This window comes from Sphaerodactylus townsendi, linkage group LG01 (assembly GCF_021028975.2).
Source record: "Sphaerodactylus townsendi isolate TG3544 linkage group LG01, MPM_Stown_v2.3, whole genome shotgun sequence".
Taxonomy (NCBI): Eukaryota; Metazoa; Chordata; class Lepidosauria; order Squamata; family Sphaerodactylidae; genus Sphaerodactylus; species Sphaerodactylus townsendi.
In genome coordinates this window covers 106,210,460-106,223,246 of record NC_059425.1, presented here as the reverse complement: position 1 = coordinate 106,223,246, position 12,787 = coordinate 106,210,460, and the positions used below count along the sequence as shown (strand labels likewise).

Genomic DNA, 12,787 nt, shown 5'->3' with positions numbered 1-12,787 from the left:
AAAAATGGAAGAAAAAAAATTCTAGAAGCCATCCTACATAATGAAAAACACACCAGCATATATTGAGCATTCAACATGAATCCTTGCTTGGGCACCCATTATTTTTTAGTTTCAAAGTCCTGTTATTGAAAGTGTTCCCTTGCCAATCTTCATTTTCAACCCTTTAAAAAAATAACCATTTTCTACGAACTGTCATTAATTATTTCATCTGTTTTTCAAAATGAATTAAAGTTTTTATTTTCTCACAAAATAAAAATATCAATTTGAGAGATTTTGGTCTTCCTTACCATGTGGCAACAAAATTAAGCCTACCTGTAACATTAATAGGTATAATATCGGTTTGGACTGCTTGTGCCTGCTGTCGCATTTTCTCTTCCGGTGTTGGCAGTGGAAGTGATTTGGTCCAATTTGTTTGAGTGTTAATGTCAGGTAACTCATTTGAAACAGGTGTTTTGGGACTCTTGATGCTAATAAGTTTTTCTTCTTCAGGAGTAGGTATTGAACACTAGAAAAAGAAATTGACACTATAAATTCCTTGCAGAAAACACAAATGATAAAGCTGCTAATCTTGTTTTGACAAAAAAGTACCCAATACCATGAATAGTCTTGATGCATTCACCTTGGCTACTATTACATTTATGTATAAACTATTCAATAGAAAAGATTACCAACTGGATAAATGTACTTAATTGTAAAAAGTGTTATTTGAAACTTGGCTTAAATGTGCTTATAAAGGTACTCTGAAACCTGCTGCATTTTAGCCAAAACAAGGTATTTTTTTAGCAAGCCATGCTTCAGTTCATTACCAGAATTAACTTGTTATATACCATGTACCTAACCAAACACCTCCACAGTTTACAATCTATATTCTAAGGTTTCCCATAGTGGCACAAAGATAATTACTGGAAGAGTCTTGTTCCTTCACTTTTTCTATTTACTGGAAGAACACAATACTAATTCATTTCCTTATGTGGGGGGAGAGACACTCTTATTTATTTTACTGGAGTTATACCCCACCCTTTTCCATTTGAAGACAGGATCAAGGTGGCTTACAAATACAAAAATAGAACACAAAATTGAACAAATAATTAATTATAACTAATCTATATATACCAATAAAACTCTATTTAAATACCCCCCCAGTTCCTATTGTTACAACATGCTCCAACTTACCAATTGATTGACCCAAGAGGAGGGAACTAATACAATATCAAGCACAACCCAGCCAACTAAATTTCATATAAAGTAGCTAAAGACAAACATAGCAAAAAGTGGGGAAGGGTTGGAAAGGGTAGGGGGGCTAGCAATGATGTAACCATTGCTGTGTCAATCACAGGTCAGGTGGAACATCTCCATCTTACAAGCCCTGCAGAACTTAACTAAATCCTGCAGGGCTTGGGTCTCAGCTCAGTTCTAACAGGCTAGGGCCAGAAACGAAAAAGCTCTTGCTTTGGTTGCGGATAGCTAGATGGTACTAGGGCCAAGGACCACCAGCAGATTACTTCCAGTAGAAAGTAACAACTTTCAGGGGCTACATTGAGAAATACCTTTAAGCAGCATAGCTGCAACCAATTATCCTCATTTAGAGCACCATTGCATGTTGCATTGCTAGCACACCACACTGACTGTGTGGGACTTAGCCTAAATGGGATTGTGTCTGACAGGTTTTTCCTGTGTGTATCCTGGGCACCGCCATTGCAGTCACATGTCGGGGCAGGGGGCATGTCAGGGCATTTCAGGGGCGGGGAGGGAGGGGACGTGCAAGCAGTTCATGTCCCGGGCACAGTTTCTCCTCCCTTCATCACTGACTAATTTATATGCTATTATATGTTATTTGTGCTGCTATTACTGCGATATAGGAATTTTGTATATACATGCATCACTTTGCACTTTTGTACAATTTTTGCACTTTATATTTATTAAATTGCACTATCAATCCTATAGTGCATGGTTCAAACGCATTAGTGAGTAGCTTAGCAGTCAGGAGTGCAGTGATTAATCTTGTTTCTGGTTGTTAACTGTACTCTCCTGATTTTGTTTTAGGACATGTTATTTAACCATCACTAAATATGAAATCAAAGCAAAACTAAATATCATTGAAGATTGAAACCGAACATGCAGATAACTCTCTTCTATTCCCTAAAAACATTGGCATTAAAGGATGTAACTATGGATGAATTTCATTTGGTGAAATGCAGGATCTGGTTGTTATTCCCAACCCCTATTTAAAATGCATGAAAATCTCCTATGTTTTAAGCAACCATATGAAGGGACCCACAAAAAATTATTAGCTCTAGTTATACAAGCTTGAAAAATCACATTAAGATTCCAAGAGGTTTTTTTTAAAAAAGATGCTGCAACATTTATAGCAGAAATATCGGGAAAGATAAGATTCCTGGCTTTCAGATACCTGAACTATGTTTATCAGTCTCTGCCAGCATGGCCATGCTGACAGGGGCTGAAGGGAATTGTAGTTCCTGAACATCTGGAGAGCCGCAGGTTCCCTACCCCTGCAATAGAAAGATCAAATAATGAAAAGTTTTGGATTTTGATAGCTATGTTAATAAAACTCTGTACACATGTGTGAAACATAGTTCTAAAGAACAAGTACATCATGGAAAATATGCCTCAGCCACATCAGATTTTGTAAAAAGGTTGAGTCATTTAAACGCAGAAATATACAATAAAATACATCACTGCAAATTGTTTATCTTCTACTTCCAAAGAGGTTTCTTTTCCCCCTAGACTATTTGTAAAGAATGGCGTTACTGTGTGAGAAGCCTCACTCAGTAAACTTCTTTTCATCTGGGTGGCTGACACTGTCAAAATGAATAACTATCACATCATGTTGACCCTGTATTGTATTCACGAACCCAGCTGCTATAAGGCCATCACCAGGGACTTGAATGTGACAACAGACAAAGGTATAAATATGTACCACGGACCCCTCCACCCAATAAAATCATGTAGCTCAAAAAAAGGGAATGCTATAAATACAATTTCTACATAATAGAGAAAATTAATGAGGTGACCATTTCATCCATAAATTGACAATTAAAGTAGGAACATTCCTGACTAAACACTGTCCCAAACTATCACACTTTGGTGTTGCATTTAAATAGTTTGATTCAACCAACCCTGCCACTGTTCCCTTTATCAGCAGGGCATCAGATAGTTTAAAATAATCCAAAGTTATATGATTAGTTGGAAAGATAAATGCTCGACTCAACTCTCCTCTCTACAATCTCAGGAGATACGAGAAACACATTTTCAGTGCTATTTCATCTGTGCACATAACATGAATGTTTGTAGTTAGGGTAGCTGATTTTCAATTAATGCATCCACCAGCTTTTCTATTCAGCCCTGTCCGATTCCCCTGCTCACAGCAGCCCCCATTTCCTATGGCTTTAGTTCACATGGACATCATGTTATCAAGCACAATCTTTTCACTGGTCAAAGGAAATACTTCCCCTTTTCACCAACAGAAAAGCTGGCAGTACCCAGCCCTGAAACTTTAAAACTTGTAAGAGTGGTGGGTTTCATTGCTCTAAATCTGACATCATTGGAGCTGAGTGGCATTAGAAGTCAGTCACTCCTACAACCCTCTGTAAAATCAATTCCCCTTCTTTAGCCATCTTTTCCTTTCCCAGTTATTAGAGACTAAAGTCAATCTTCTGTTTGCTGACAACCATTAGAACCAGAGGTGTAGTTCCAAGGGGGCGGTGTGTGTGTGATGCACTGGGCGCGCATCCCTGTGGGGGTGTGGGGAGGGCGTGGTGGGGGCGTTCCAGGGTGGGGCAGTAGCATTCCAGGGCGGGGCAGAGGACACACCAGTGTACCGGGCACTTTCCCCCCTTGCTACGCCTTTGATTAGAACACAATGGTCAAGCTAAAAATGAAGCTTTCTTATCACTGCCCAGTAATTAGGGAAACCAACCCTGTAGTCAATGAGTGGTGAACTAATTTTTCTCATTTCATCAGGGGAAATCTCATAACCTAAAGGGAGTGAAACAAGACTGCTAATGAAGCTCTACATTATTTTTGTTGTTGTTTGTCTTCCATTGTTTACCAAAATGAAAATAAGCAACTGAAGAAAGATATAATTCGTTTCATTGTCTACAACTTGCAGAATGCATTTTTAAGCACAGGACTTGTTTTACCTCAAAGCCAAATTACATAGCTCTAACCTTCGCCTGATTAATTTGATTGCTTTAATGACAGAAATATTAGTAATTTCTTTTCTTAAGTTTATTTTCCAAGTATGGGTCCTTCTGTATACTTCTCTCTAACATAAAAAAGTCTCAGTATGTTCTAGAAAGACGTCTCTTAGAAATCAAGGCATCTCATGACAAACTCAGTCTCTAAAAACTCCCCTTACAGCAAATCAACATCTATTATACTTCGCATCTATCTCATTCATTACAACCTCGGGTAAATCATCATTACTACACGTATAACTAAGCATAGAAACCAAGCTTTAAATACATCTTTGTAAGAAAGATATAAGAATCAAATTAATTTCACTTTCTATTTAACATTATCTTCTAATACCATCTTTTCAGATTTAGAATCCACTTACAAGTCAAAACATAGAAGAAGAAGAAGAAGAAGAAGAAGAAGAAGAAGAAGAAGAAGAAGAAGAAGAAGGAGGAGGAGGAGGAGGAGGAGGAGGAGGAGGAGGAGGAGGAGGAGGAGGAGGAGGAGTTTGGATTTATACCCCACATTTCTTTCCTGTAAGGAGACTCAAGGTGGCCTACAAACTCCTTTCCCCTCCTCTCCCCACAACACACACCTTAGGTGGGGCTGAGAAGGTTCTGAAGAACTGTGACTAGCCCAACGTCACCCAGCAGGAATGTAGGAGTGCGGAAACACATCTGGTTCGCCAGATAAGTCTCTGCCACTCAGGTGGAGGAGTGGAGAATCAAACCCAGTTCTCCAGATTAGAAAAGTGTACCCTGATGTAGTCAAAATACTACATGGTTTTTGTAGAAACACAGGGAGAGTATTCATGTCAGCAATGAACTCAGTTGGTCAATCTGATCAGATTTGGGTTCAATATAGAAACATCCTTGATATGGTCTTTTGAAAGCAAGTCCAAATAGTGGCTAGGATCCCATCAAAATTTACTGCATTTTCACCGAGTACAGTTTTCTTGCCTCCCTCTTCCTCATGCAATCCCAAATGTCCCCAGAAATACTGCCCCTGGAACATAATGGACCCCCAAGAATGGAATGAAGGGGGAGGGAATTACCTATTTGACAGATCCAACCTAGCAGTTCCTTCACTATTACTTACATGGTGGAGAATGCATGATTGATCTCAGAGGAAAGTAGACATCCTTTCCCATAGAAGAGCTCCATACTTAACTGCAGAAGGCTGACTGTGTATACTGTTCCTTTAAGGCATATGAAACTAGAGGAACCTAATGGTCTCTTTTACTCATTCTAAGAAATTACAAAGCAACACACACTCAAAAACACACAGTAGCATTACAACACTTAGTCCTTTCTTAACCAAGTTCTAATAAATTTTACATTTAAAATAGGGCTTTCAAATTCCAGTAATTCTGGTCTCCAGTTCATTAGTCCTGTTTGAAGAGTTGACTTAAATCTCAATGACAGTGACAGAATTGATATCTTTTTAATGAACTTAATTGCATTGAATTATGACTGAAGTCTTTCTCTCCCTTCCTAGATTCAAAAGTTATTTCCAATCTCAAGTGAAGTATTACCATTCAGTTCGAAATATACATTAATTATAGTGATAAGTACAATCATGTAACAATTATAATAAAGTTAGTAACTATTCCTAAAGTCAGCATGGAGAAACAGTTAATGTTAACAAATTGGGAGAGTTACAAAAACTAGTTAGTCCATCACATACATACACTGAGGGGTTGCTGGAAAAAAGTTGAAATAAAACAGGAGGGGGAAAGTAAATATTATTGCAAGGTTTTTTGGAAAAAGGAAGAAATTAATGGCAGATGACAAATTAAGAGTAAGCATATTAGACTTGAAGATATTCTAATGTGATAAGAACATCAAGCTACAGTTATTACAGCTGGATGCTCCTACTTTTTGGCTAGGTACCTTGATCTTCCATGGAATCAAACAACAGCAGATGCTAAGGCAAGACTGAGGAAGGCAGTCTAACAGACTAGACTGTTGAGTGAGAGAAAAAAGAAAGAGAATGAGTGACAAAGAAAAAGAGAATGAAAAACACCCATATACCACAACAGAGCAGCCAAACATTTACATGGTACAAGAAGTTTTGGAAAGCTGGAAAGGATTTCCAAATAGTGCAAAAGTGTTATATGAGAGAAAGGAGTACATCTGGAATGTCACATTTCTTGGGATTTGGGGTGAGATGTTTTGGAAGAACACCAGTCAAAAATGAAACAGTCTGAAAATGGGGACACATACTTAAACAAGTGGATTACTGCAATAACACTATTATAGAGTATTACCTTTTATTAGGGTCATTTCACACATTGCTAAAGGGTTACATGTGATGGACCTCTCCTGTGGCTAAGGCTTAGTTTTCCATCGAGTTTTGGAGGAAAAGAATGTGTGAACTACAATCCTTCACACACAAGTGACAGTTTTATTATGAAACATTTTTCATATGATATGGATCTTTTTCATTAGTTACTTCATTGCCAGAAACAAGTGACAATCGGATGTTACAGCTGAGAATCTATGCATCAGAAGAAAGATCCTGGGACTTCAAGGATACTTGCTAATTATAGACCCTCTTCCTGAACCATCTCAAGAAGCAGTCATCAAGTTATCCTTGAATGAAGAGGAAGATCCCAAGGGATGACGGCTCTGTCTCTTATGTGCTGTACATGAAAATGTTTCCTTGACACCATACAAAAACTGTTCCCTGGAAACTCATTCAGCTACAAGTTATCCTGCTCAGTGATCTAGATCCTACAAGTTAGCTTTAGGCCTAGTACATATGGAGAGATTCCTGTGATGCTGCTCGCCTTGAGGTGCCTTTGAAGTGGGGTCTCCTCAAGGAGGTGCTCTACTGCCTGCTGCGGTATAATAGATGTTGAGGTGTAGAAACTCAAGGAGGTGCTCTGCTGCCTGCTGCAGGGCTTGCCCGCCCTGACTTCCGGGGCACACTTCCCCCCCACAATCACAAAATTGCCAGCATTTTGTGTAGCCCTTTAAATGACATATTGATATATCATTTAAATCATAGGTGACAAACTCGCAGCCCTCCAGATGTTACAGACAACAGTTCATAATATCTGATGATGGGATGATGGGAACTGTAGTCCATAACATCTGGAGGGCCGCGAGTTCGACGCCGCGAGATGACACGCTTCAAGTCACTGCCGACTTCCATCCCCTGCTCTGGCCCATCCACAGGCTGCAGTGGCAGGGGTCTCCCCTCCACTGGCACCCCACTGGCATGGAAATCAGGAAAGTGCCTACAGTGGCATAGTGGTTAAGGTTAAGGAGCAGCAGTGGCGTAGTGGTTAAGAGCAGGTGCGTTCTAATCTGGAGGAACCGGGTTTGATTCCCCGCTCTGCCGCCTGAGCTGTGGAGGCTTATCTGGGGAATTCAGATTAGCCTGTACACTCCCACACACGCCAGCTGGGTGACCTTGGGCTAGTCACAGCTTCTCAGAGCTCTCTCAGCCCCACCTACCTCACAGGGTGTTTGTTGTGAGGGGGGAAGGGCAAGGAGATTGTAAGCCCCTTTGAGTCTCCTGCAGGAGAGAAAGGGGGGATATAAATCCAAACTCTTCTTCTTCTTCTAAATAATTTTTTAAAAAATGTGAGAGACTAAAAATATCTGTGGTAGAAGGAGATTGACTGGTTAGAGCTACTATGACCTATATATTGCCTCATTGCTGTTTCCATTTTTTTTCATCTTATTTCAGCATTAGATATTTTTATAACATGAAACATGCCCTGTTTCTTGTAGGTGCTCGGTATTTCTCCCTGCTGGATGCTTAACTGCTATTAAATGAGTAATAAAGCAAAGCTTCAAGCAGGGTCTGGACAATGAAATACTGAAGCACACAGAGAAGAATTCATGGTTGTGGCTAGATCACTGAGCGCCAAACTCTTATGATTAATGTGCCACAACAGAAGCTGAAGCTTGCCTTGAAACTATAAGCCATCAATTTATGTTCCCTAGAAATAGCAGGAATGTATAGCATTCATTTTCTTTTTCTCTGCCAATATAGAGGCAGGGTGCGACATGACATAACCTGCACATTAGATTAGAGGAAATCTCAATAGAATCCCCATTGTCCAGAAGACAGTCGCACCCTTGAGCCCACTGAACAAAGATTAGGTGGGATGCCAGGAAGTGATTTATATTCTATCCTGCAACTATGAAGAGAATTCCCCCACTCCAATTTGAACTAAGTGAGAATATACAGATGAGTGAAATTTTACAGAATGCCAAATATTTTAATTCTACCCCCCAGAAATAACGTCCTTACGTTCTAAGATATTGAAATTTTGAAAATACTAGAGCTAAAAACACACACAAATGAAGTATTTTATATTTAATAGAAGTTACAATTAAAAATAGTATCATTTTTCAAGTAAATGAAGCAAGGATTGCTCTACTTTAAGATAGTGTAAATTGGACTTTAACCAAAAGTACATTAAAGATAACTAATTTCAACAGAAAGAATAACGATAGCCAAACATTGACAAGACCATTAAAACCTGTCAGCTGGACTCCTGAAAGCGCAGGGTTTTAAGTCTGCAAACCAGTGAAATGATGAATTGCTCTTAGGTATTGTTCATTCATCTTTTTCTTTTTCAGTAAACTATTTCTAGAACAATGACATTTATACAGTTCTGCAAGATATATTTCATAGAAAGCTAAAAACCAAGACAATGATTATTGTGCTTAGTTATTAAACTCTATCAGAGTTGAAATTGCTCCATAGTCTGCAATTTCCCCCAAGAGTTCATTTGTCGACTCATAAATTGTTCCTGTTATTGTGATAAGCATCTCAATCCATAAGACAGCTGATCCAAAAATGTTTGGATTTTTAACGCATTCAATTTTAAATACATTTACTTGAAAGTAAATTACACTATGCTTGCACACAGACAGTTGAAGAAGAATGGGGTACTGGCTTTGTTGAACCCTCTGTGTTATTTATTTTATTTATTTATTTATATTTTAGATTTCTAGGCCGCCTCTTCCCCGAAGGGCTCGAGGCGGCTCAACAACATGGCTGTTATCAACAGCAACTCAATGACATAATAATAATAATATTAAACATTAAAACTCCGGCAGCAAATACATATAATTTAAACAATCCAAGGAATTCAAACAGCTTAAAACAGTTCAAACAGGCGCCCCTGCTAGAGTGTTCCATGTGCTGCTACTCAGCCTTCAACCTATAATGAAATGAGCTAGAATTTAAAAATAATAGCCTTTAATACAGTGCTTTTCTCAAATATTCAAAGTCCTCCACATATATGAGTTCAATCATCAATAATTTTCCACACCCCTCAGAGGGAGAAAGTAATAAGACTTATTAGTGGCTCATATAGACCAGTAGACAGTTTGCAGCTGCGGTTAAATCTCTGCCATAGGTTTCCATGATGTGACCTCTAGTATAAAAAACAAACGAACAAAAACCCTAGAAATGACATTCTAGGAATAGAAAATAGAACATAATATTTCCATAAGAGACCAGTATTAGTAAGAGATGGTTTCATTCACAGGAAATTTCAACAGTTTGAAACAAAACGAACAAGCAACAGACAACATACACTCACAGTGCAATTCTAAACAGATTTATCATCGTCATCATTATCATCTTATATTATAACAGCAAAGTCAGCTGAATTTTCAAATACTTAAAGGCTGTTGCTAGGAAACCAGTGCTTTCTATGCTTATTTTTTGTCAATAAAAAGCAGAAGGTAGCGAGACAGGGCCCTTTTGAGATCTGTTTTGGCTTTTGAGGGAAGATTTATTGGACAGGCCTAGCAGCAACCATCAGGTTACCTGGAACTTCTTGACTTACATGATTCACCTAGGCCTGGCTTCTTACTACTGTACAACAGAAGTCACCCTACGGGAGCCAGTGTGATAGAACAGTTAGAGATTCATGCTAGGGTCTGGGAGACCCAGGTTTGAATAACTGTGAAAACTCACTGGTTGGTTTTGGTTTTCAGAGGAGAATAATGGAATTGCTTCAGTCCCCTTTGTGGAGAAAACTGGATTATGAATGAAGTAAACAAATAATAAATAGAGCAGAAAATGGGATGCAGATAAAAGGTAGAATGGTGAATGACTGAGAAGGAATGAGGAAGGGAAAGGGGAGAGGATATGGGGGTTGCTGGGGGAGAAAAAGAAGAAATACTGTGAGGACAAGGATACATAGGAAAATGAGGTGCAGTAGTACTCCACAAATCCTTGAAAGTTTCTTACCCATAAAAGTAGACCTGGTCCAATGGTTGGCATCATATAACTGGGCCATGGTTTTCCTAGATAAAGGCTGCTTGTGGGAGGTGAGAGGGAAAGCTGAAGACAGGGTGGCAGATAAAGGTTGGTTGTTGGGTTAAAAGGATATAGGGCTGCCAACTCCAGATTAGGAAGTTCCTGGAAATTTCCAAGGTGGCGCCTGGGGAAGGGATTTAAGGAAGAGGGGCCCACGGGAACAGTATAAGGCCATAGACTCCACCCTCCAAACAGCCATTTCCTCCAGGTGGGGACTGGAGATTACCAATGATCTCCAGATAACAGAGACCAGTTCCCCCTGTAGAAGATGGCCACTTTGGAGGGTGGAGTCTATGGAATTATATCCTGCTGAGGTCATTCCCCTCCCCAAATCTCATCCTTCTAAGGTTGCACTTCCAAATCTCCAGGAATTTTCCAACCGGGAGCTTGCAACTCTAAAGGAAACTGATCCCTGCAGCTGGGGGATCTGTTGTGATTCTGAGAGATCTACAGGCCCTAATTGAAGGTTAGCAACATTAAAATGAGGAAATGAAGCAGGAAAGAGGTTGATGCCCTGGGGGCTTCAGGAAGGGGAAAGGAAAAGAGAAAATAGTGGAGGTAGGCAAATTAGAAGCCTCTCATAAGTCCTTGCAGGTTCCCACCAGTATATTCTAATAGCAAAGTTGGTTAAATCTGAGCATACTTAAATCCAGAGACTGGAGCTATGAATGTGCAAGAGAGATCTCTTTCTACAAACTTGAAGAATGGTCCAACTTTGTAGAAAAATTGGAAATCTTTTAAAAAATCACTGGGGGAATGTTAAAACCCCCAAAATGATAAAAGGAGCACTTGTAGCTTTAAGACACAAAATTCAGTCAGTGCCTCTTGTTCTTTCTAAGGAAGAGGAAGGGGAAAGGGTCCTTTTCAGAGTTGTTTTTGTCTTTGAAAGTCCCCCAAAGGGGCCAGGTGTGCCTGGTAATAAATACTGGGTGATTTGATACCATCCAACTTGAATGACTCAGTTAAGTCTGGCTGCTTGCTACTGTTCAACAGCAGCCATCCTATGCAATAGGATCTTGGAGACCCAGGTTCAAATTCCCATGTTGCTGTGGAAGCTTACTGGGTGATTTTGGACCAGTCACATACTTTCAGCCTAACCTACTTCACAGGGCTGTTGTACAGATAAAAGAGAGAACAATGTAAGCTGCTTTGGTCTGCACTATAAATGTAGGAAGCAGGAAAGGGGAGAGGCTATGGAAATTTTCAGGTAAGAGGAAAAAAGAAACAATGGGGGAGGGGGAAATAAGATGTCTCCCACAAGTCTTTGCGGGTTCCCATTTGCATCTTTCTAAGACTATGTATTTGAATGGACTTAAAAATGTTAAGAGGTCTGTTCAGCATTTATTGTATGTTCTCTTGTACATATGGAAGCAGGCTATGAAAAACTGATTGTGCCATTTATCTTTGACATCAACTTGGGAGAAATGCATATAATAAAAGATGAATTCTGAACATTCAAATTTTCTACAGAACTACAGTAATTAACAAAAAGATAATGGCTGTGTTTTCTACTTGTTATAGTAAAAGCTGACCTAACCTTTCACAGGGGTCGCCTAAGACTCTCTGAATCAGTGTTCTCTATCCGTAAAATGCATAAATGTTAGGGTTGGGTGTCACTACAACATGAGGACTATATTAAAGGGTCGTGGCATTAGGAAGGTTGAGAACCACTAATCTAATATATAACACTAATTCCCATAGTGTCTCTTCCTTACCTTTGGTTCAACTTCTTCATAATCATCTTGGTAATTTACACATATTGCACTGGAAGAGGAGGAAAAGGTTGGACCCTGAGAATAGTACTGGGAACTTCGACAGCCATCTCTCCGGAGCTTGTCACATTCTGTGGATGATGGAAAACAGAGGACAAAAAGTTATCAACTCTCATTACTATGTCTGGACCAGCAATCCCCATAGTGACACACAGGGATGCTATGGCACCGATGGATAAGGTTTCTGATGCCATCTTTCTTCTTGAGTCTTAGTGATAAAATCTAAAAAACATTTTTAATAACACAGAAAAATTAAAATGCTGAGATTATCCCAGACAGGCACATTGTAGCCAAGAACCTTTGGTTTGGCCATAGGCACAAACTTTCTTATGACCCTGGCCTTGACATTCTCTCCCTGTTGCCATACAAGAAGTGAACTTTTCCCTTTCTTTGGAAATTGAAACCAAACAAAGCAAATAGCTGGCCCTGCCTTTCTCATACCTCCTCAGTGAAATAAGTACTTCAGAAAAGCTACAAGACCTTTGAGTTTGCAGAGAAAACCCATTTAGAAACAGATACCT

The 12,787-nt window shown here is 39.4% G+C and overlaps 1 protein-coding gene across 5 annotated transcripts in view; it reads right to left on the bottom strand.

The window, feature by feature from the left end:
* NHSL1 (NHS like 1) overlaps nt 1-12,787 on the bottom strand; it is a 176,644-nt gene that overhangs the window by 25,340 nt on the left and 138,517 nt on the right. For all 5 annotated transcript variants that reach the window (XM_048489698.1, XM_048489669.1, XM_048489676.1 and 2 more), the window contains exons 3-4: nt 12,210-12,337; nt 313-505 (exon numbers count right to left, since the gene is read on the bottom strand). In XM_048489698.1, the coding sequence (XP_048345655.1) occupies nt 313-505; nt 12,210-12,337 (321 nt within the window). The remainder of the gene's footprint in view (nt 1-312; nt 506-12,209; nt 12,338-12,787) is intronic.